The 26,478-nt window shown below is 39.1% G+C and overlaps 1 protein-coding gene across 4 annotated transcripts in view; it reads left to right on the plus strand.

Moving 5' to 3' along the window:
- Window positions 1-26,478, plus strand: part of cadm1a (cell adhesion molecule 1a) — a 450,442-nt gene that overhangs the window by 296,416 nt on the left and 127,548 nt on the right. For 3 of the 4 annotated variants that reach the window (XM_031747600.2, XM_039618269.1, XM_031747599.2), the window contains exon 2: window positions 948-965. The exons of the other annotated variant lie outside the window; for it this stretch is intronic. In XM_031747600.2, coding sequence (XP_031603460.1) covers window positions 948-965 — 18 coding nt within the window. The remainder of the gene's footprint in view (window positions 1-947; window positions 966-26,478) is intronic. 4 annotated transcript variants of the gene reach the window in all.

Genomic DNA, 26,478 nt, shown 5'->3' on the forward strand with positions numbered 1-26,478 from the left:
GACATGACTTTCAGGTACTGTTTGTAAGCTGTGTTTTTTTAGGCTTGCTAATTCTTCTTTTACATCTACTTATCTAACTTTTTCCCGTGCACACCGATGCCAGGTTTTCAGCTTATAACTCTTCAGGAATCACCTTGTTGTTGCAAAAATACAATTTTATGCCTGCCAAACTGTGTTACCTTTGCCATTTTCCATACATTCAATTGAGGACATTGGTGTTATTTCAAATTATTTGAGGAAATGTCTGTTATTTACAGGCACAGCACTGGTTGGGTGCATTTTTAATGTTTGAGTGACCATTAAAAATACAAGAAAGCCTGATTCCTTGGAAGTGAAATATAAAGAAACAGGGGTCTCAAACATGCACTGTAGTAGATCTAGCTTTTATGAGAATCTCTTTTTCTCTCCATAGAACAAAAAATAAGAACCTAGCATGTTATAAAATGATATAGTTTGGTTAATTTGTAGAAAAGACAAAAATGTGTTTGTGCATGGGATTATGTGCTCGACTGTTTCTTGGCTGGGAGCTGGAGCTTCCTGGATGTTCCGCCGGTTGCTTGGCAAACTCACACCGTTGCCTATGATGTAATTCCTTTCTAAATACGGTATTATTCTAATCTGATTCAATCCATATTTCAGTCCTTTAAACAGTAAAAGGTAAAAGCTGTGCTATATTTGTATAGCATAGCTAAGAGCTTTGTTCAGTGACTGTATAATGTTTTTAAAAATGCTGTTTTTCATTTTTAATTTTCATCCTTAAAAGCTGAAAAAGCATGATTGTTGTTTCCCTTTGGATTCTTACCTGATTTGTCCTGTACTTTACTTGCATGCACCTTTATGCACTGGCAAATCAACTTTGAGTGGGGTTTTGAACGCTAATCTCCCTTTCTGTTTCTCCCCACTGCTTCTCCTCTTCCCACCTACTGTACCCTCCTCCACAAACACAGGAGCTGCACAGGACCCAGGTAAGCCTCCCCCGCGTCTCCTTTCCTTCTCCTGATCACAACCTCCCACCATATTCGAGCTTCTGTTTCATTTCAATACATGCTTCCTCTTTCATCTAGTATTTTTGCACTGTGTGTCAAATCTGCAGTCTTTCTCTCAGCATCTCTCAAGCTCACTTTTTGATTTTTGTCTGCCTCTGCCTTGCGAACTCCACACACCATTCCTTCCTGAACCCATGCTGCTGTCATTGATGCTGATGTCTTCTGTCGCTTACCGGCATTCTAAGTAGCGCTAGCTTGAGTACACACTGCACAAAGAGAGAGTTCAATGATCCGAAGAGTCTTATTTCAACAACATTTTTTTCAAAATGAAAGAAAAAACATTTAAAATTAACGTTTTTGGGAGGGAAAAAATTGGACTTTGCAGTTTTTCTGTTCTACATTTGTACACACAGACAGTGCATCTATGTTGCAGATTTGTTGCTAGTGACAGTGATTTAAAAATGATAACAGGATATAGCTTTCACTACTTTGGTATTACATTTCATTGTTGCATTGTCGTAATTACCTATTAAGGTTTCATTCAGGAGATAATGATGTTGCCTTTCAAATCAAATGTGTGTAATCATATTCTTATTAATTTTACATGCGAGCTGGAGTGTTACAATTATTTTGTGAGAGAAAGAGATGAGTACAGAAGGTGAAAGGTGTGTCTGTTGACAGCAAACCACAACCACAGCGTGTGTTTGTGTGTGTCTTTGTCAGTAGAGATTTGATAGTTTCTTCCAAACTGAAAAATCCAGACAGGAGTTGTTTTTGGAAAACGTTCTCAGAGGTGCATGTTATGCTGTTTTAGAGCAACCTGTTTGATCTGTTTTTCCTCTGTAGCCTCTGGTAACGACATCTTAACCCTATATATCGTTCTAAGGTCTGGGGTAAGTCTTCGAGAGGATAATGATGATGATTATGGGAGGGTTTTTTGTGCTGTTTGTTTGTCTGTATTTCCGTCATCAGCAAGACTGTACAAAAACTCTGCCCATATTCCACCTCATAAAATCCAGGCTAAGGAAGAACCCATTAAATTCTAATGATCCGGCTCACATTCTTGAAACAAAAAAGGCAATAAGCATTAGCTTTACTAGATCATGTGCTCGCTAGGATCTCTTTTAGTTATTATTATGATTGTGATTTCAAATGCCTTGAGCTGTGAAAAACAGGTATTTCCATCCTATTATGTGTACTACCGCTTTCTTCCTCTATACATTTCTTTAATTTCATTAAATACAAACTATTAGGTTCACCCATCGGCACAGACTGACTCACACAGATTGCAACATGCCTACAATCTGTCTGCATTTATAAACTGAACAGTAACTATTTGCCTTCACCAATCTGTCTCAGAGTAATTGCAGTCAGTCTGTGTCAGGCCTCGATTACATGGAGACAGTTTGTCTCCAACCAGGTGACCTGTCTGATCGCCTTGTGATCTAAAATGGATATCCAGAGGTTGAGATTGTTGCCTTCCCAACCTCTAGGAAACCAGCTGGTTGCTGCAAGCACTTGCAATCAGTCATCGGGCGCAAAAATTAAATGCACCGATTTTTCGTAGTTCCAACCAAGTTGAATTGTGCCACCAGTTAATATACAGATTTCAAAATGCAGCATTTGAGTTTTAGCAAAAAATATTCTGTCTGCTGTGAACAAAAACTCCAGCAACAACTATCTGATGTACAAGCAAATAATTTCACAGCTGCTCCGCTGAATGAGAAAAGTGAGTAATGTTGGGTATTAAGGCAAACCTGCAGAGCTCCATCCGGCGTTACTTATTGTTGTTTGAGGTCTCTGAGTGATTTAGGCAGCTTAGACTGCAACTGGACGGTGATACTTTTCAGACAACATCTAGCTTTCTTTGACATTTTAATGTCCCCGACTTGCTTTCTTACAAAGTGTTTATGTATTATGTATTACACCATCATATCGACACACTGTGCTATATAATCATTTTGGTGTCCTGACTTATCAGGGCATGAAAGCTGCTCCAACTAATACTGTAAGGCTAAAATAATATGCTACATTGCGATATGAGGATGAACTGTCCTCTGTTCCTTCCTTGCTTTGCTTCAGCTATTCCTTTTAAAACATAGTGGCTTTTACTCAGCAATAATTGGGGTTTAGTGCAAAAATTGCCACCTTTCCAACAAAAAATTATGCTGTAAATCGTGCCATGCTGCCTCTCTTAACGTCTTCACTCCCCCTCTCACCATCTCTCCTCTACCAAGCCTTTTAATCCAATTAGCAGTGCCAGTGACAGTTATTTATATGTACATGAATTAGAATTGAAGAGCAGGAGATCCTCCCTAGGGGCTGATTGGACGGAGCCCAGTCCTTCACAGGCCTGTTCTCGGTCACAAACCTGTCCGGTTGCCACCAAGCAGTGGTGGTCTCTCAGCTTATCACATACAAAGCAGCGACAAAAACTCATTGCAGCATGCATTGCAAATGACAGTCACCCGTTACCTTGGACTTTATTGTGAAAACCAAATCAGTGGGTACTTTTTATCCCCAGCACAGAAATACTTTGACCGTGTTGTTTCATCTTTTTTAGTGTTTTCTAAAACCGTCACAATTTAAGAAATACTTGACACATTCAAATTGGGACACTCTAATAAGCTGTCTTCTCGGTGTTCAGGTTCATCTTAGATCTATGTTTCTGTTGCATTCCATTGCGTGGACTGAAATAGTGGGAGTGCCAAATGAGTGTGTAAGCTGCCAAATCTGGCTCGCTTACCCTTTTGAACTATTTGCCAATGATTGCAGTACTTCAGAGGGGTAGAAAAAGGCATGTCACAGTGCTGCCAGCCTTATCCTTTAAAGATTTTAAGGTTTTAACAACACGTTTGAAATACAGTTTTAGAAATTTCTAAATTTACATTCATTAGCAATGCCACTTTAAGTCCAGCAGTACAAACATTAATGTTTGCAGTTATAAATTAAGAGTTGTTGGCCTGCAAACTCACTTTAACATTCCATTTGTAAAATTATTCACTTTTGGTTAATTATGAGTCTATTAAAGAACAAAATAAATGTGCCAGATGGCTTTTTTTTTGGCTTAAATTAATATAAATTAACTCTAGGATTGCTTTATTTTAGCTTTTGGAATAAGTGCTCTCATTGTGCTTCTGTTTTCTACAACAAATTATCCTGAAATAAAATGTAAAAGGAGCAACAAGATGGAAAATGAGTGACCAAAAATAGAGAACTCATCGTCTGGATTTATTTTAGGCTTGTTTGATTAAGCCGGTGTTTAAGGCATATGATTAAATTCAAGATGTCTGTGAAGTAATATAATATAGCTTAGTTCACAACCCAAGAATAAATATCAAATTCAAAAAAGAAAGAAGGAAAAAAAAGATATAACACAAGTTCAGACAGTTGGCACACTATTAATAATAGCTTTTAATACCCAAACGAAGCATGTGGATACCGTTCAGCTAAAAGTTGTCATCATGTTGATATGCTTTTATAATTTGTTGATTTCATACAAACTAAAATATGAATCAGTCAGTCGAGCACTTCCCATCTGCATTCAACATACGATCTTAAGTCTATAAAAAAACTGACATAATTTCAAGGTTAGAAAAGTGAAAACAATGACAACAAGCCTTAAACTTACAAATGGCCAGTAGGGGGAAATCCTCTGGTTGAGAAAATGTAATCTGCTTACACTGAAGTAAAAAAAATCGTTTGAAGTTTTTTTTTAATGATCTCAGTTATTAGTTTAATTTCTTGTTGAATTCTAGGTAATGTTCATGTTGCAAATTATATCCCATTAAAGGATCATAAAGTAGGGTTTGCTATAGTGTGAGCCTACCATTGTGGCCACACATCTCTCAGATGGTCACACAGGCCTACAGACTGGTCAGTGAGACAAAATGTGTTTTCCCCTGACGGTTAGATGTGGTTGCTGGTAGTTGCTAGGAGAAATTCGTACCCTCCCAAAGATTGCCCATTGTTTGCATGAAAGACTCTGACTTGTCTGCCAACACTCGCCTTTTACTCTCTGAGCTATAGTGTGTAGTGAACCTCGGGCAAAGTGTGCCACAAATGGGAAATAGAGGCTGCTTGCCTTTTACGTTCTGTTTTAGGTTTGTGTTTGACTATAGCTCGGATAGTATGGGCGAGTGTTTGCATACAAGTCAGCGTCTTCCATGCAAACTATAAGCGGCCACCGCAATCCTCTAGTGACCAAAGCAATCACAAGGAAGTTTTTGGTACATAACCATATACAGGGCTCGCAAAATCGCTAGCCCGATGTCCCGGGGCTAGCGATTTTTCCAGTCAGGCTACCAAAATCTATCTCAGCCCTGCCCGTCGGGCTATCATAGGAAGGAAAAATATATGTCAATGCTTTTGCATTCTTTCGGAAATGTAGCTGGGTAATTATGTCATTGGCATCGGTGAGCCACTGTCAAAATGTGACATATTGAAATCGCGTTTGAATTTGCGCTTGGTTTTTGCTTTCACTTTGCGATCGCGCGAACTGTGTATAGAGAGCGGCAGCACTGATTGGTGAGTGACGATTAATTGCGCACCAATTCGTCTGACATCGTCTTATCACTCATTAGCTTACTATTCAAACCTGACAAGTGAAATCTCCCACAGCAAGCTTAAACATGTGAGAGGTTGATCGTGCAGAGAATCGCTGACCGTTATGTGAGTGCGTGTGTAAAAGCAGCAGGATATATATTTTAGTTCTGCTGAGCCAAATAAGACGGGTCAGGGTGAAGAAGGGGCAGCCAAAGAAAAGCCTACCACAAAACGGAAAAGTTATGACAAATCAGACTATGAGGCAAAAAGAAAGTGCAGCTTTATGGTTTCATGGACAAAAGAATTTCTGTGGCTGGAATATGACAAGCTAAATAACCAGGGGTGCACATAAATGGTTGCAGGAGGTGAGCTGGCTTCAAACAAATGATGAACACACAGAGATGTGGTGCAGAATGTGCCGTGAAAATCCCACTCTAGCGGACAAAAACAGTGCCTTTTATATGTACGCAAACGCGCGTTGCAACTTCTTATCTGGTGCGCGTCTTTTATTTTGACAGCGAAGCGCACCTGCGGACCACTTATCTGCACCCCTGTAAATAACATAATGTTCTGCTGGATGTGTTGTTGGTTTTCCCTCGATTTCTGAGTCGATAAGCACCTTTGTTACTGGGACCAGTAATTTTAAGAAAGACCCCCATTAGAACCCATGAGAAATGCAAGAAATGCATTATTGCTCAGTCTGCAATATCTTTCCCAGAACAAACACCAATTGCAAATAACATACTAAAAATAAACCTGAAAAATCTGTTTAGAACAGCGTACTATGTTGCAACGAGTGAACTACCATTGGCAAAATTTAGCAGTCTTTGCAAACTTCAATCAACCTCGATCTTGGTTCCACTTATCTCTTATCTGTGACTTCAGTGGAAATTTCAAATTCAGGATCTGACACAGACTGATTCATGTTCTACACAGTTCTTACAAGTTCATAGAAATTTCTGTTCAATTAGAACCAAGTATTTGAGTTGATGATTGTAATTTTTATACAATGTTGTAATTTGTGTTTCAACAATTTTTTGATTAATGTTTTGTTTCCTTTACAATATTATACTTTAATGTATAATATTGTAAAGGAAACAAAACAGGAAACAAAACATCAAAAAATTGCTTTCTTTTTTATTCGGGCTACTTAAATTTATTTTGGGCTACCAAAAACTGAAGAGTCCCTGCCCGAAGGGCTACCAGGGATTTTGAAATTTTGCGAGCCCTGATATACCATTTAACCTAGCAACCCCCAGCAACCATTAACCAATGGGTCAGGGAACACCTGTGTTTCACTTGTTAACCAGTGTCTTGTGCTGTGTGACTTCGACCTAAGTAACTGAGTCAAACATGAACATGTTTTTCCATTCAAGAGTTGATTCAACTGCTAAAGTACTTCTTAGCTTTTCAAAATATTCTCCACCAGAGAAGGAGGAGGAGAAATAATAGTATCAGCTAAATCACTGACACATTTTTATTTTAGTTTACTGGAGTAAACCAGTACTAAAAAGAATAACCTTTTCACAGACTTGAGAGCAGGAAAAACATTTCTTAGTGTCGGAGGTCATGGTGTTTTCTTAGTTTACCCACCACTACAGACAAGAGTTCTTTTTACCTGCAATGGGGACTCGTGTATTTGTTCTGTACGCCAATCAATAGAATGGAAGACGTGCGAGGATAGAGGTGGGCTGAGGGACAGCAGTTAAACAGAAGGAGTCTTATCCATGTGTGCACAGACGGGCTCTTTGAACACATACAAGCATGCATTTGTACCTTTGCAGCCCCATATACACACAAACACGCCGAGTACAGCTCAGATTAATGACTGAATCAATCACACGCATACAGTGTTTGCTTGTCATCCTGTATGCTTTCCTTTTATAAGACAAGTTCAATTTCCCAGGCTACTGAAGCTCTATCAGCGTTTCCACAGAATATGTATTCAGCAAGGTCATCTCTCACTGCACCAAGAAATTTCCCAGCCACGAGGATGTGTCTTTGCTGTTGAAATGTCAATAGTCCCCCAGTCCAATGCATTGCAATCTACATTTGTCAATACATGCTGCTTAGAGCCATACCGTAAGCTAAGCATGCAGCTCCTTCATTAAGTAAACCTTTTTTTCTTTTACTCAGGTTGATTCCTGCTCTGATTTATTCAGTTAATAAGCACATGAGGTCTGAATTTTATTCAGATGCTCAAGTGGTAATTTAAATAAGTTACGATTTAAAAACTGGATTACAATTTTCAGCGCTACAGAACGTCATATTTTTACCGTTTAGGTATTCCTAATTTAGAAAAGTAAAAATATAAGAATTCACCAGTGTATAGCAGGATTCAGTAGACATCATGCTGACTGCCATCTCTTGCCTTTTGGTAAATAAAATGACACCGACTCCCTGATGCCAGTGGCCAGTATTTCTCTTCTGTGTCACTTTCAGTTTTGCGGTCGTTAAATGTTCAAAGATTGTGTGATGAAGGACAGAAGAACTTTGAAACAGCCTTGTTACTTTTTACAACAAAGATTTGTTTGTTCCCTTGGCACAAACTGGGTTATAAAGAACCACAATAAAAACAAAAAACACCACTGATGCATTGTCACACAAGTAATTGGTCAATTTATTAATACAATTCGTCTATTCAGCCGACAACAGTCCTCTTGGGGCAAACCAGAAACCAAATGATTCCCTCTGCGGCAGCATTTGGTGACAGGGGAGGGAAAAAAAAGTCTTTTAACAGGAACAAACCGAACAGCAGAACCAGGCTCGGGGAGGGTGACCATCTGCCACAGCCAGTTGGGGTGAGGGTGAAGCAAAGAGAGGGAAAAGAAGAGCACAGAGAGACAACAAACGATACAATAGGAAGCACTCTGCAGGTTGGCGGGACCAGTAACGAGCTCTGGAGCCGGTATCATCCCAGATTATCACTGTTAGTGCATCCTTGCAAAAATATATCATTCAGACCTTTCAATTATAGATCCTAACACTGCCTCTGCATTATGCCAGGGAGAAGAGACTGTAATAAGATGTAAAAGGTAAGGGAACTGCATCCCATAAAAAAATTACAGCTCACACTGAGCATAGGTTAGACCCCCTGCTCTTGCCTGTACTGAGAGTAGGCACAGAGCTCAGTAAAACAGCTTTTATGGAGGCAGCTCCTACTTGGAATAAACTAAGAAAGTTGAAGTTAAAAGTATAGGTTTCAACTTGCTGATGAATGTTGTTATTCTTTAAAGATGGAGCTACTGTAGAGCAAGCACAAAAAGCCAACAGTATCTCTGTATTCTTGTTATGACCTTGTCTTTCTTTAATCTTAAATATCCAAAGTTATTGGGCCAATCGATTTGATCATCTGCAGGATTGTGACCTTTATTACCTTTGAGGAAAACCTACAGATAAAGGAATAGTTCACAAGGTTAACATCAGAGATTTTGCACTTGATGAGGTTTATAACGCAAGCCAACACTCCAGCATGGCTGCAACTGTAAAAATATTCATATATGACACACATCTCAAACGTCAGAATGATAACAATGCATGCTTCCAGTGTTTTAGATGTCTGCTTGCTTTCTCTCCTCCCGCTTGATTCAGACAACCCTTGCAGGGCTTTATTGTGATGTGATCTGATGTACTGAGAGCGTAATAAAATCTAAATGGTTGAACTTTGACCAGAAACACGTCTTGATCGTTAAGGAAAATGGCACAGCTGTTTCAACTGTTTCATCTCCTAATTAATCTGTCATAATGCAGATACAATATCATGGCAGTGGCTGTTTAAAGTAATTATCTTTGACATTTTCAGATAAATAGACATTTGCCTTGTTGCTCACTATCACTACCTGATAAAAGAAACTGGTGATTGAACTTTAATTTAGACAAATTGGATGTAAAAAATTCATGTGAGCAATATAACTGTCATAACCTCATCACTAAGGTAGTTCAAGGTAATTCAAAAAAGATTTAAAATGAAATAGATGCTTATGGGCTTTATGTTGCTATGCTTTATATTATTTTCAGTATAAAACTGGTGCTGATGTTGTCATCATCTTGAAGTTAAATGGAGTTAATTTCAAGGTTTTTGTTGTTGCAAAAACAGGAAGTAAGTAGGAGAAATTGTTAGGCTTTTTCCTTGAAGCGAGAAAAACCGAGGCTGCTTTTTGTCCACTGAGAGGAAGATGATTAAGTGCACATGCATCAAATCAGATTCCAGGAATTATAATCACATTTTTTTTTTAAATAATTCAGCTACAGCTTGATATTTGTATTAAATATTCATTCTTTGATTAGTGGATGTAATAATGCGTACTGTCTCAGTAGTAGCTTTTATTGACATTTTATTTTGATTAAAACCAATTATCTTAATGAAATCAACATAAAATAATAAATGACTGTATGCAATATTTGATAGTTGCACAACAAACACAGCACAGCACAAATACTATAGCGTCAGTTCTGTAGGAAATGTTTATGAACTGGTAAACAACCATGTGAATGGTTTAAAACTGTACATATATTGTAAAAAAAAAAAAAAAAAAGAATTAAGGAATATGAATAACAGCAACTACTGTGCTGATATGTATCTATCTTCAGGGAACTGATCAAATACACGTCAAAGAGAAGACAACCATCGAGGAAGATGAATGGATGACAGATTAAATGTGTTGGCAGATGTAAACACCAGACTGTATTAAGTCAAACATCATGTTCATTTCAAGCAGTCAGAATCAATCAAAAACAATCGGGATAAAAGAAATGTTTGTATTCAACTGCAGCCAGTGAGTCTAAGAAGTTGGGTAAATAAATAGATGATGAAGAAAGAAATGTTGGTGTACAAATATTGCAACTTGTTTCAAATTCAGCTTATTTCAAGAATATCCTAGAATGCCAAAGTGAATGTTAACGCAATATCTGAAATCAACAGAAACTGAATCATAATTTTAGTGTCTGAATGGTGTTATTACAGAAAAAATGACTTTCTCAACATATAAATATAGCTAAGTACAATAGTGTAATCAATGTTACAAAAATACAAGACAAATCCAACTCCAACAAGATGTGAGATCTCTAGCGAGCAAATGATTAACATTTAAAAATATTCTAAATGACAACAAACCATATAATATGAACCTATTTCATAGCTGCTAAAGTAAGACACAAGGGAAGAAATAAAACAAAAGGTGTTTGCGTAATTTATTTAATGGTTGTAAAATAGTTACTGTGGCAACATTGTAGCATTATGGCCAGTGCTGCGGAGGCTTCTCAGCAAAGTGTGGTTTCACGAGCTATTCGTTTATAATGGAGGAAGTAAAACTAGAACAAAGAAACCCTCAAGAGAAGCACAAGTTTTAGTAAATGTACTTACAAAAGGGTAGCAAACAAAACTTATAGTGCTAGAGTATTGACTGTTTTTCACAGATGCCTGCCAAAAAGAAGAAACAAAATCAGAAAACCCAACGGACATCAAAATTTCTGCTTCGTGGTATATTCACAATGCCTGCGTTTACACTGCATTTAGCCTGTAATAAACTTTGGTTCTCAGAACTACATTTATTACTTTTGTTTTTTGCATAAACACTGAATAAATTACAATTACAATTACAATGCATGTAACTTGGAAAGAATCCCTTGATGCTGACCACAAAGAGAGCTACCTAGGGATTAACCCATTGTTTGGGTGCAATGCCGAAATAATGGCTTTATGAATTCAGCCTAGTATTTTAAACAATGCTGTTGCTGAGTCGGTTCTCAGTAATCCAGGACATGGGAATCTTGGGAGCTTGAAAAAGACAACTGGACTTCTTTAGGCTTGCAAAGGCTTCTCTCCCAGAGGCTTCTTAAGTTCTGAAAAGGCTGGCGAGTCCCAGGCATTTAACCCCTAGTGAGGGCTGTGCTCTTTGGAAGTAGCTCTAAAGATCGTTGACCCACTATTGATCTTGTTAGTCATCACATGTGTTAAGGTGTGAAGAAAAGCGTAGGTCATTACCATAGTGGATCAACTATCATTAGGACTACTTCCAAAAGGGCAACAACCACCAGGTGTTAAATACCTCTGACTCTCCTCTATTTTTTAGAACTGAAGGAGACTTTTTGAATGAGAGGTGAAATGTCTTCACAAACTTAAAAAAGTCAAGTTACTTTCTTTTTTAGGCTCTCAAGACGATCCTGATGATAGATTCTGAGAGTACCGGTGGTAACAGCAGACATTAAAAAGTTGAACAACCCCTGCTCTAAAGCTTTGTGTATTGTCTGGTATTTACAACAGATTGAGCTCTAAACACCTGTCACTTTCACTTACAACTACAAGTGCAAAATAACAGCAAGTTTGTTCACACCCCGCATCTAATCAATTTCTTTCATTTGTAGACCAGCAGTAGACCCTCTGAAATTTTCACCCCTCATTAACACTGCTATAAAAGTGAGTTTTTAATCAAGAATATTGTTATTTCATTTGGTTGTTGCTCGTTGTGCTTACTGTATTTATAAGTGGAGCAGCCACAGAGGATTGTGGGACTTCCCCAGCAACAAATGTCCCTCCGGCTGCTTTTCAGTATGGCTGAGATACTTGCACTAAGTCATGCCATCAGCAACTGCAGTCACAGCTGTGATGTATGCATAGCAAGCAGTGTTTTGCCAATAACAGACTGAAGGTGCGTGAAATCTGCAGATAATGTATGTTGCCTTAGCGCGCCATCTAGCCAGTTCACTATGGTTTCTTTCTCTTATGGGAAGAAAGATTGGCGTACTGTCTGCTACTCTGAATCCTTGTCCAAAACCACGTTCATTCTCCATTTTTGTCCATAATGCTTCTGCCAACAGGTAATAGTTTGTCCGCCTGCTGATGAAAAGCTGCTTGGATGTTGATGGCAATATCATGTGGATATAGGGCATAGTCAGACAACAGTTGTGTCTCTAATAAGATGTTTGAAGTCTGAAATTAATAATCTTTAGTCTGTCATTACCTCAAATATAATTGATTTCCATAGGGGACGGGATTTTATTTTCTCAAAGCAATCACTAGAGACCAGTGTTATCAGAGTGTAACGTAATTTTAAGTCGACACTGGTATACAGCCATCCCACCAAACTGTTTGGAGTGAAATGAAGTTGAAACAATTCAGCCTTTCTTCAATTTGTTGTGGAGTAGCACATGTCTCACAGTATATATGGCTGTGGAAATACACCACCTGTCATTGCTTTAAAACAGCTTGACAAAGGTGTCAGTCCTACCCATGTCATCATCCTCCCATCTGTACAATTCTCCAATAACTAGGGCAGTCCTCGCAGTGTCCAGTGCCCACCAGGAATGACTGACTTTTTGACGACTGTGTCAACCAGGAGTTCGTGAATTTTTTAAAGGGATCGAAAAGCTCATACCAATAGATGATGTGCCCAAATCTCCTCTCTCTGTCTCCAAGCCCATGAACATTTAGACTTGTGAGGAAACCCATGTACCCCTTCAAGAATCTATGAGAAGGTAAAGAGCTTGTGCAGTGTTTCATGACTAAGGTGCTATTCCATATTTTCAAAGCCAGTTTGAGCAGTTGGGACTCAAAGTCTCTGGATCTTCTATGTGTATCCTGTAGTATATGCTGCTGGGTCACCGGTGAATCTTTTGGCACTTGCAGGTTGTTGGTGTGGGCCTCTGTGGATTCACCGCATCCTGCAAATGCTTATGCAACTTGGTAATCTCCTAAGGTTGCAAGCTGGGGTGATGCCTTGGGCAGTTTGATGTGTACCTCAGGCCATTCCTGTGCAGTTTTTTGCAGGCATTTAGTCCTGTTATGTTTTAATGAGATTATCACTGTTGTTTCCTTAACCTTTTATTCAGCTTACTAAAAGAATTATATTCAGTTCCATTTCCGTTATGCTTTGTATTAATTATATTGCCTGTTAGTCTTATTTTTGTGGCAGGGCACTTCTTGATGTGTTGTTTACTTGACAGAAAATTGCATTGCTGAACATTTTAGAGATTTTTCTTAGGAAGACACCTTTGTCATCAGTTGTTTGTCACTTGTCACGGGGTCTGAAGAGTAAACCTGCTTCACCCAGCGTGTGTCAGGAGCTGATGGTGAGATATCCCTGTTCTGCTTTCTCACGCTTTTCTACAGCTGCCTGACTCAACATAATATCCACATGACTGGCTGCACATTTAAAATGGTTCAGTCAGTATACACAGTAGGTCTACAGTACAAGCTGTTTTCTGTCTGCACTCTGTCTTAGTTTGGAGGTGACCTTACTGCAGTATAAATATGCTCAAATAAACATTCTGTGCAGTTTCCCAAAAAGAAAATGCTTTACATGGTCTTGGAGAATTATTTTGGATGCTTGCATTACCTTTTTTATGTCATATCAGGTAAACAGTTGGGTTATGGTTAATGCCATGTTTGAATATATTTCAGAGTGGCTGAAATTACAGTTACATTCATGAGAACAATAACTTTTCACATGGCTTTATTCAGTCCTCCATTTCCATTGCAATTAAGAGGGTAACCAAATTAATAAATTCACTCAATTAACTTATCATTAGCAGAAAAGGTTGCACCTCTGTAAAAGCAGAAGTTTTAATAAATTGCTGGTCTGGAGCATTCAGGTGTGTTATTAACACAATGCCACAATCTTCCCAGGAGTGGACGTTTCATTAAAATCACCCGAAGGTCAGACCAGGCAATGCTCAGAGAATTTGTATAAAACCTAAGACTTTACAGGCCTCAGTTAGCATGTTAAATGTTGTGACAGTACAGTTAGAAAAAGACTAAAGAAGACTGTCAACTACAGTGCTAGAGGGGTGGTGATTTGAAGTTGTTTCATTGCCAAAGGACCTGGGAAATTTGCAGTCATTAAGTCAGCCCTGAACGCCTCAGTATCTGGCCTGACATCATTAGCCGTTTCCGGGTCCAAACTCCGCTTCAGGTCCCAAAGTCAAACAAACACTGTGGCATCACTGAGAGTGACAAACTGTCTAAATTCTTTTATCTTTAATAAAACGATCAGTGTGGCTGCTCTACCAGGTGTGACAATTAAGTTTAACTTCCAGGCATCCATGAAAACAGGATTTATTAAATTTAACAGAGTTAGAAGTTAGCAGGAAGTTAGCTCGCTAGTTTCCACCTGGCGAGCTAAATCCCTCAGTCAGAACATGGCTGAGGGATGTTCTGACTGAGGGATTTCAGAAAAAATTAAAACATACAGCTCTGCTATCACTTCTGGCATAAATGAAGACAGAAAACTAAACAGCAGTGACGTTTGTAGGGTTACTGAAGTTGGGCTAGCTGGTATACAATGATGTGCTACGTGATCGCTAGCGACACAGCTATGTTAGCATAATATAAACACATTAGCATAGTGAAGCTGGAGGATGAACGCTAACTTTTTTCCACTTGATAAAAGTTAATGTGAGGGTTCCCGATGGTTAGGGACAAATGCAATCGCATGGCAGGATGCTGTAAATGGACCAAACTTCAGTCAGGAGAACAACTGAGATAATCCATCCACAATACGAGGTTAGTCATTTATATACTGCTGCATGGGCTGGGCTGGAGTTACATCGTAAGGTTTTAAAAACTGAGCTTTAAAATAAACAGTCGTAATAAAAACTGAGAGAGGCTGACAGTGAACACTGCCTTTTTAAGGGGCTTGTTTAGATTAAATAGAACAAGATACAAAGCATTAAAACATGTTAAAAACACAACAGCCTTAATAAACGCAGAGTAGTTTGGATCCAGAAGCAGGGTTCATACGTCATCACCTAAAGACCGGATACCAAAAGATTCTAGAATCAAATGTGATGCCATCTTTCTGACAAAGCTTGGCTGAAACTGGGTCATGGAACAGGATAATGATAGCGAGCACAGAAGCAAATGTACAACAGAATGACTGAAAAAGAGGTGCCGTAATGGTCCAGTCAAAGTCCAAACCTCAATCTGATCTAACCTGAAGAGAGCTGTGTATAAATGAATGTTATGTAATGTATACATGCCCGCAAAAAGAAAAGTGGAGCAAAATTTCCCAATAACGATTTGAGAGACTTATTTTTCTATAGAAAACGATTACTTCAAGTTCTTGCTACTAAACCAGGTTTTACAAACTACTGAATCATGGGTGTTTTTCTTTTCTTTATGACTCTAGAGAGTCATGGGCTTGGAAGAGTGCTTGGTCATAGGGGGATTGTCTGATTGTTGGGGTTTTCTTTGAATTATTGTGGGATGTCTAGCTTACAATATAAAGCACTTTCAGAAAACTGTTGTTGCGATTTGACGATGTATGAAATTGAAAAGATTTTTCTTCAGTTTTTAATAATGTATAACTTAACTAATCATCTCTGCTTCCTCTCTACCTCCGCAGTGTGCCATTTTTCATTGTGACTTTCTTGTTCTTCACTGTAAACTTCAGTTTACCCTATTTTATTTAGTAAGCTCCTCCACGAGTAATGAAGTACTGACTGTGGTTTGTGAAATTGGCAGGGTAATCCATTTTGAGTAAGAAAAGAGAATAAAATATTGATATTTAGCACCACTCTATCAGTATCTGTCACAAGTGGAAGCACAGTGATATTGTGATACAATATTTTGTTCCACCCCTAGTCCCAGTCATTATTTCATTCACAAAACATTAGCTGAAGAAGCACTGATGCTTAAAGCAGACACCAATGAATCATGATATGATAGACAGGAGGATGCTGCAGTGGCCTCTACTTCCTTCCCCTATTCTGTAATTCTGTCTCTCCTTCGCTGACCCCGGTAAAGGCTCTCAGCTTACTTTTGTTTATCTTTCAGGGGATATAGAAGCATCTCCTCCTCCCTCTTCCCCACTGCTCTTCTGTTCTGTCTTTCTTCCTTGAAAGATATTTCCAAATGAGTGAGCCCAGACCACAGCTGCCTCTCTGACGCATTAATCACTTGGCTGACGCTCCCTCCACTCCCACGTGCACGTAGACATTGCTTGCGCACACCCTTCGACAGGCACACGGGCTCTCGCTCATGGATAACCTGGTTTGACTCACATAAGTAAAGGCATGTACTGCCACCGAGTAATATAAACACGTGTCAGCGCACACGACTTGAGACATAGACAGAAAACATTCTGGGATTATACACATATACACAAAAGCATCCACCCACCCCTCAGATGGTCTCGACTTCCCATTCTACACCACCTCCCTCTCTCTCCATCCAGCCATGGCTCCCACATGACCCTCCATTTTCCTCATCATTAACGACACCAACAAGCAGCCGCATTCCATCCATCCCTCCCTGCTACCCTTCCTGCCTCCCTCGCCATTCCTCTGTTTACTTCTTGATTTCTTTATTTGATTCCCGTACAATCCCTCCCCTTTGTGTCCTCTGAGCAAAGAGGGGCATGAGAGGCGAGGGGGAAGAGGAGGAGAGGTGGAAATAGAAGGGAGGGAAGCCTGTTTAAGCTTTTTAATTTGTAGGAAATCCTATCCTAAAGTGACGCACCTGCTTTATGGTTTCAGCGCTGTCAGAGATGGGTAGAGAATGGTGCGCATCCTCATAGTGAAACCTACCTTAATGAGGCCATAAGGGCCACAATGGGTTCCTTCAGGTAAAAGCAATATAATGTTATGGACTAAAACTATCCATATTCTGTAATTACACTACACTTTAACTTTCAGGAATACCTACAGCTGCATTTTTTTCTACTTTTGCTCTTTATAGACCTGAGTCCTGCATTATGCTACAGTGACACTAGGGAAAACACTAGTTGGAGACAGCGACGTGATCAAGATTATTGCAACTGTATGCAATAAATAAGTGTACTCATTGCTCTTGAAGTGATTGCTTTAAAGACTGGGAGCAGGTCTTCGACCCTTCACGGTCACTTACTCACTCACGCGGCCTTTAAAGCTTTGGTGCATAAAATGGCAAAAAGGTGGGGCCTGAATGTTATCAGTCTGTTGTCAGTTTGCAATTTAATGGTCAAGTTGGCAATTACATGTAATCTGTTTGTGATAATATAGCGAAATCATCAACAAAAGAACAAAATCAGAAATTTGTTGCTGTCTGCTGGAAATCAATCCTGTATACAAACGCAGAAATTCAAAAATGATTTTGGGTCCAGCCAGAAGTTCATATACTTCCACAGATTTACAGCAATTTAATTGCAAAATTACACTCAGGGACTTCCTATAATACAGAGATACAACCAGAAAAACAACCAGTTGGGAACCAGTTGAGTCAAATCCCAGAGTTTCTAACAGTCAAACTGCAGACGAGTTGTGCTCATCAGCGACATCTTTCTAATCTGCCTGTGTTTATGAACTACATAGCAGTTTTTTGCAACTCTTCAATAATCTTTCTGAGAGTGATAAAAGTCGAGCTGCGTTTGGAGACAGGTTGCATGTTTGGGACAGGTCCCAGCAGGTGCTTACTCAGTGGACACCACCGACTTCTTTCCTAGTTGCAAGGAGGTTACTGTCCTATTTTTACTGTGGTGTGATTGAGTCATTAATGGTTAATTATTTGTAGGTAATGAATGAACCTTGGTTGCAGTTAGATTAGTTCTTGGTTTTAAAAGTAATTAACTTGAGTTTTAGACAGATTTCATGATGTAAAGTTGTGAGAGATGATAATGATATCAGTGTATTGGCAGTTATTTGTTACTTCTTCATACAAAAGAATATTTTCTTAAAGTAAATCTATTTTTTGCCAAGTGTCCAGACAAAAATGATCAAAACATTTTCTCGATGTATCAGGAGACTTCAGTGGAAAGCTTTTTGAGTTGTAGCTTTGGCCTCTGTATTTCAAACATGCACTCGATGTACTCTTGATGTTAAGTGGCCTTTAGTGAGCAAAAGAGCATGAAAATTAATGTGAAAAAGCAGCTAAAGCAGCATCAGCTTAGATTTCACTGAAAATATTACACCAAACACATTAAAAATGTGAAAAAATATTGCACATCACGTTAAAAAAGTTTGAAGAAAACACCATTAAAGGAGATTAGTTCATCACCAAAATACTTTCAGACTTGTTAGGTACTTTCTAGTACTGGGTTGGATCACATTTTATCAGCAGAACTGCATTAAGTCTTCATGGCATGGATTCAACGAGGTGCTAGAAACATCCCTCAGAGATTCTGGGACATGACGTTGACATGACAGCATCTCACAGTTACTGCAGATATATCAGCTGCATGTCCGTAATGAGAATCTCCTGTTCCAAGGTGCTCTAATGGACTGAGATCTGGTTACTGCAATACAGTGAACTCATTGTCATCTTAAAGAAGCAAGTTTCAGATGATTTGTGGCTTTGTGTTATCCTGTTGGAAGCAACTATCAGAAAAATGTGTACGCTGTGCTCATAGAAAGATGGACACGGTCAGCAACAATACTCAGGTAGGCTTTGGTGTTTAAACAATGCTCAGCTGGTACTAAGGGGCCAAAATATGCCAAAAAAAAGATATCCCGAACTCTTATTACACCATTACTGCCACTCTGAAGCACTGGTGCAAGGCAGGATGGATGTGTTCATGTTGTTTATGCCACATTACAACCCTACCATCCTTATTAAGCAGCAGAAATCCAGACCAATATCTTCTTTCATCTGTCTTGTCTATGAGACAAGACAGGCACCCAGTGTGGTCTGGCATGTTGTGTGTTTAGAGATACTGTTCTGCATACCTCGCCTGTAATGACAGGTTATTTAAGTTACTGTTGCCATCCTATCAGCTCAAAGCAGTCTGGCCATTCTCCTCTAACCTCTGGCATCAACAAATAGTGACAGTTGCTCACAGAACTGTTGCTCACTGGGTATTTTATCTTTTTTTGGAAAATTCTGTGTAAGAGACGGTTGTGTGGATCAGCAAATTCTGAAATACTCATACCAGCCCCCCTGGCACCTACAACCATGTCACATTCAAATTCCCTTAAATCACCTTTTCTTCTCCAAGCTGATGCTCAGTTTGAACTTCAGGAAGTCATCTTGACCATGTGTGCCAGCCTAAATGCACTGAGCTGCTGCCATTAGATTGGTTGGTTAGAGATTTGCCAACAAGCAGCTGAACACATATACCTAATAAAATGGCTGATAACTGCAATTCAACTGAAGTTAGTGCGAGGAGAAGGCTTCATTCTCAAGCTGAGATGATCACTTAATTCGATGATCACTTTATCAACTCTTTCACATCAAGGCATAGATACTGTCACAGAGTCTGCCATGAAATTTCATATGAATATTCATGGTCTCCAGAGGATGACGTTTTTCAGTTGTGTCTTTTGATCTCAGACAAAAAGATTATTTTGACTGATATTATCTTGAATATTATTTTAAATTATTATTATTCATGTATCCTAAGGGGGAAAACTTAGTTAGCCTTTTATTTAGTCCCACTGTAATAATGCATTATCTTCTTTTAAATTCAAATTGAGAAATTGTGCTTAAAATGTAGCGGTCTCATGGCAAGCTGTGAAATAGTGGCAACGCGCATTGGTTTGCTTACGTGCACATCTTTCGAGACTCTCCTTTGTTGAGAATTATGTATGTAAATATGTAAGTTATGACAGTAGAGCTCTCAGATTTGTGATAAATGTGGTCATAGTAATAACATACGTCCTTTTTTTGAGATAAAGGTCAGTTGTGGAGAAAATTGTGGCCTTTGGATGATGCAAAGGAGGAGGATTTTGATGTAACTTAGAGTCTTTGTTGAAGTCTTCAGAAAATTAATTTAGTTACATATTGACAACAACAGTCAAAGAGCTGTTGTGTAACAGCTGTTGCATATTCATCAATAATTACTCTATAATTTCCGAATTTCCCCAACGACTGTAATTTTCATTACTGTTACAGCGTATCGAACTGACATACATTTAGGCTTCCTCGGGCTGCAGCTTCCCTATTCTTGTGAGATGAAGCAGTACTTGTATTATAACTCCCATATATCTGCTTCCAAATAGCTGCAAAGTCTGGTGAACAAAAGCAAGAGAAAAAATTTAAACTTACAAGTAGCGGTTGGACACGAGATAACAGAAAGTAAATGAAGAGAATAAATACGAGTGTAGAATGCCGTGTACAAAACATAAACAAATCACAATGCAGCGGTACACTTAGAGCTTTATAATACTTTCTTTTTATTTCCATTGCATTGTTATAACTTGAGTTGCACTCATTAGGCTTAGCAGAGAGATAAAGGCATTATGTGTGGCATACAGCATACAGCAGCAGTGGCTGCACAAAAGCCACTTACATGCTCACTGCAAGCATGTAACACCCTACAAAGCTCTTCACACCCGGTTCTTACGTAATGTGTCACAAATCCAGTGTTCCACAAAAATGTGTGTGTGTGTGTGTGTGTGTGTGTGTGTGTGTGTGTGTGTGTGTGTGTGTGTGTGTGTGTGTGTGTGTGTGTGTGTGTGTAGGTGGGGGTATAAGTACATAGCTGTGTCATAATGTCCTACAGTTTAAGTAAAATTATATACAAGTATGCCTTATTAGTTATCAGCAGCTACACTAATTGTGGGGTAGGTTCCAAAATGGTCCTCTTCCTTTTGCAGAGGATGATTTGTAAACATAGTGTTGTTCTTGATCCCCTGACTTTTCATCTTAAGCCATCATCTCGTCAAAATTTAATGCTACTTAAATATTTGATTATTTGTAGCACAGTGAATATAGTTTTACAATTTTATATACCTCTGCCTTAACTGTGACACCTCTAGCTTTTGAGGCTTTTCAGTGTCTGTGAGTGTGTGTGCGCGTGCGTGTTTGGCACTCTAAAGCAAGGCGATTTATTAGCAATTCACTCAGATGCATTATCTTACATTTGAATGAATCTCAAAGGGCCTTTCTGCTATCACCAGTTTTTGCTTTGGTCTATTATGGATTACATGGTTGAATAATGCAATGTCAGGCTGGAAAGGAATATATTGAAAAAGAATCTCGATTATAGCTTTGCAACAACAAACACTGGTAGATTTTAAAGTAAAAAGTTCAAGTGACACTCATATAGAAACATAAATATTTTCTGGATGTCTTTGACATATAGGAGGATTCATTCATTCATTCACTTTTTTGTGTCTACTGTAGTAAGACGCTTACAGTGCTGTGAAAAAAATACTTTTTCCCCATTTAAAAAAGTTTTTTAAGGATTATTTCATTCCCTCAGAGAGGGCATGATGGCATGACAAAGTTAAGTAAGGTGAAGTAAGCCGAAAGTTCTCAAAAAGCACCATATCGCCTGACAACCTAGAGAATCAGCTGAGAAACAAAGTTTATTGACATCTTTCAGTCTTGAAAGGGTTACAAAGCCATTTCTCAGGCTTTGAGACTCCAGTGAACCACAGTGAGAGCCATTATCCACAAATGGAGAAAACGCAGAGAAGTGGCGAGCCTTCCCAGGAGTGGCTGACCTACTAAACTTAAACAACATCTGAAAAACCGCAGGCATCAGTTAAAGTCAGAGCTCATGGTTCAACAGTAAGAAAGACACTGGGCAAAAATGGCATTCAAGGGAGAAGTCCATGGAGAAACCCACCCAACTTGATTTAAATCTGGTTGCCATTTAATGACATTAAACAGGCCATAAAGGCTTGAAATCTCCCCAGCTTGGCTAAATTAAAACGATTCTGCAGAGAAGAGTGGGTCAAAGTCCCACTCTTCAACTACGACTGGCAACTAGGCCAAAGTCCTAGTTGCCAGTTCTCGCTGCCAATTGCCCCCCATACCATTAGGTTTGGTGGGCAATTACGTTTTCTCTTTGGACCAGGTAGGTTTGGATAACTTTTATTGTTCAACATATTTAAATGGCCAGAAACAGACCCACGTGAAAACGAACATTCCCCTTTTTCTTCCTCTTCTCCATTTTTTTAGTACCTAAACAGATGTTCAGATTTGCACCCTGCTCTAATATCAGCAGAGACTAAGCAAAGCCACTGCTTGAGTAGCACAAACTCGAGCTCTTAAACTCCAAATGTTTAGCTGTGGTCGGCCATTGTTAATTCTTTGGAGCAGCTTTTGCTATTAAAATGTCTTGACTAAAAGCAAAGCATGCCCAGTTATCTGATGTTGCCAACAAGAGAAGGGACTCCGTTTCAAAAACTGAAGACTTGATGGGTTATTTATACACAACAGCATTCAAATCCTTAGTGTTCGAAATAAATAGCCGCCACTGTCAAGATCTGTGGCTGCAGATTGTGTGGAGCAGTGAGACGACCCGAATGCAGATGAACAGAGAACCTAAACTGTGAAATACTAAAAAACCATGAACGCATGAAGGGAAGACGAGCAGAGACTCTGACCAGGGACAAGGGGAGACTGAGACAATATATACACAAGAGGAAGATTAGGTGAGTGGAGACAGCTGGGAAACACAGCAGGAACAAATTAGACATAATGAGGTAAGGGAAGCAAAGTGAACATAATACACAAGAAATAAGAGACTATCAAAGTAAAACAGGAAACCCAACAAACACAGAGAACTCAAAAATGTGGATACTTTACAAAACTCAACACTTCAAACACAAAAACAATGAGGCAAGACGCAGACCACGACAGACCTACCAGTGTGTTTTTTGCTTGTATGGTTGCAGGCAAGACCTAAGTCATTGTAATCATAAAGTGTTATCAGTCAGAAAGTGTGAAAACTTTAAGACTAATCTGGAACCAGTAATCAAAGACTGGTGTGGATTACTGTGGTTTCATGTCGCCTTTTGTGCTACAGTGCAGCCTAAACCCAGGTGGCTTTCTTGTCAGCCTTTTACCTCAAAGAAAATTATAGTTTTCTCTTTATAATATTGTAAGGTACTTAGAATGTAAAATGCCCTGAGGTGGCTGTTGTTGTGAATTTGAGCTATATAAATGAAACTGAATCGAACTGTCTTGAATTGTATTAAAGTAAACTGAATTTTCTGTGCTGTGCTCACATACTGTATTTTATTACAGCTGAATTCCCAGTAGGGCTGTTCTCATTGCAAGAGTTTCTGTTTCTGTTGTCAAACAATCGAATGGCTAAGAGAATGTGACATAAACGTGGATGATTACGACTAGTTGTTATCCTAGACACTTTCAGCCTGCTACTGTAAACTGCTAAAATGCTGATTTAATAAACCATGACATCATCTGACCAGATCGACTATTTTATTTGTAAAATTATTGCTTGGAAGGGACAGAATGTGGTCAAGTGTGTCAGCTGTGCCGCATTAGCTCATCCTCTCGGTCACTCAGTCCTCTCTTTCTGAAAGTGGTAAGGGAAGCTGCAACAGTGAGTCTGCACATTTGGAGCAGGCGTTAACACCTTGCCCACACTTCAGGGGAAAGTAATTTGTGCTTTTCCATCGACTTTGCATTGCATAAAGCTACATCCTTGTTAGAAAGCTACATTATCAGCAGGGATGAGCGCCCAGAACTAAGGTCTCTGGCACACAGACCTAGTCACTAGAGAAAATGTGTATTCCCTGACCAGTTGGCAAGTGTTTGCTGGCAGTTGCTTTCTTTCTCCAGGTAAAATCAGTTGCATAGAAGGTACAACACCAAAAATCTCCTTGTGGTTTCTCTGATTAGACTACTAGTTTGCCACTGTTGCCCGTAGCTGGCATTAAAGATGCTGACTTGACCGCAAACCCTTTCTAACTAACCACCACTGGGTAAAAATGTGACGGTAATGGAGATCGTTTGCCTCCAGAGAAAATTTATGCTTTACTTGAAACCATTTCAGAAACAATTTCACTTTGTTTCACTCTTCACCGTTTCACAACGGAGAATAATTGGCAAGCGTTTGCAGGGACGTCAGTGTCTTTCATACAAACTATGCAACCAAGACGATCGCAAGGAGATTTTCGGTGCAGTTTTATCTTTGCAATCATTTTCACCTAGCAACAGCCTGCAGCTTTTAGCAACCACTAACCAACTGGAAAGGGAATACTCATTTTTCTCTTGTGACCAGTGGTTGCCAATCAGTCTCTTGGCCTGTGTAAGTGAGGCCTAAATTATTATGACCTGCTGAACTGGAAAAATGAGCCTTTAATGAAAGAAATTTGGATGCTGGCAAAATGATGTGATTCATGAACAGGAGGAAAATATGAACCAAGATCCTGAAACTCGAAAGCCTAAGCCTACATATAAGTCAGGTATCTAGATGGCACATGATGTATTTCTTCTTCCTTAAAAGGTGCTTGTAGTAATGTCAAAGATATATGATTCAAAAAGCCAGAAGCAGCTTAATTATGTTTGCAAATGATTTCGCACGGTGTTTTAAACAGTCGTGTAAAATGAAAGATCTGTTCAGAATGATCTGATCTTCACATAAAACTTGTAATGCACATTCTGGAAACGAGTGACTCTTGCAGTAACTTGCACAATACACTACGCCCACCTTAAATCTTGCACTAATTCAGGACCGTGGCAGTATGAAAATATTCATTCACCTCTGTAATGGTCCCATTGCTGTTAGGATTAATTTACTCCACTCAGGATTGTGAATTTGAGAAACTGCAGCTGTTTATTTTCAGTTAATGACATTCATGCTGGTGATGCATCGTAATGTGCCACCCACTAGGGCTCTATAAAACCGTTCACTGCTCAGTATAACCCATAAACAAATAATAAGATAGCAAAAAAGCCTCGCTAATAGAACAATACAAATTTGTGAACACCTCACAAATATGATATATAATAAATACAATTCTTTTAAATGGAAAGCACACACATAAACATATATATTTTGTGCTGATTTCTTCAGTTGTAAACATCATGTACACCTGCTTTTATAGGCAGAAGTGTGTTTTCTATACACTCAAAATCAGTCTATTTTATTTTTATCCAACATGTCTTTCTTTTAAAAATTACACACTGCCTTGTTATAGCTTATTTTGGGGCAGTGACCATCACATACAATCTCTGTGTCTGCTGCAGGCTGTTAACAATTCGCAACAGTGTTCTGATAGTTAAGTCTCATCTCTAAACTGACCAATGGGATCGTCTCCCATAAATTCTGTATGTCATATATTTGAAATTCCCTCTGAACAGCCGTGGTTTACAGACAGATTAAGTGAACTGCCTCCTTCAAATCCTTGCCAAGAGGGATTCCACTGTTTGAAGTGGTCAGGCTGTACAAGGATCTTGACCTTTTCTCGGCTGCCTCTAGCCGTCAGTCGGCTGTACTAACACAGCATTCACACAGTAAGTGCTGGTTGGAATGACAAGCTCCAAACTCAACTCACTTCAAATATGAAAAGCAAAGTCGTAGGTTTTTTTTTTTTTTGGCTCTTGTAACTATCGTGCCACAAAGTAATTACACGGTCTGGGAACACCGGGAACATTGTCTTTACAAAGATGTCTGAAAAGCAGGAGGTCAGAAGAACAAACCTCCAGTGTGGACAAAGTAGGTTATAAAAGAAAACAGATCAACAGAAAAATTATTACCCATAAGTATCCACTGCTGTCGCTGAGGAGATAGAGCGGGTCGACCACTAATTGGAATGCTGATGATTCGATCCCCAGCTCCTCTAGCCTGGATGTCAGAGTGTCCTTGGGCAAAGATACCTAACCCCAAAACGCTCTCAGTGCAATAGTATTTGGAGTATGTGTGATAGTTACAAAGTGCTTTAAAGCATAGAAGCACTTTGAGTGCTCGGAGTAGAAAAATGCTACTTAAGTACCAGTCCATTTACCATACTGCAGTTATACGCACATGAACGCTTTAATTTTTCTGAGCTATGGGGAATTGTTGGCTACCTTTTGCTTACAGTCTATTTTATTTCTTCCAAATGAACTGGTTTATATGAGCAAAATCACATCAGTATGGACATATAATATGATTTAAACTTGCAGAACTTGGTTGCTTCTTGGTTTCTTCACATTACAAAGGTGACTTGTTAATCATGTATTTGGGGCATTTAGAGCGCATACTGTTGAATTTCTGCATTTCCATCACTAAAAGCACTCTGGAGCGATTGCTGCTCATCATTTATAGCCACTCCTATATTAAAGTGGATTTATAATGCG

Source organism: Oreochromis aureus, linkage group 10 (genome assembly GCF_013358895.1).
Source record: "Oreochromis aureus strain Israel breed Guangdong linkage group 10, ZZ_aureus, whole genome shotgun sequence".
NCBI lineage: Eukaryota > Metazoa > Chordata > Actinopteri > Cichliformes > Cichlidae > Oreochromis > Oreochromis aureus.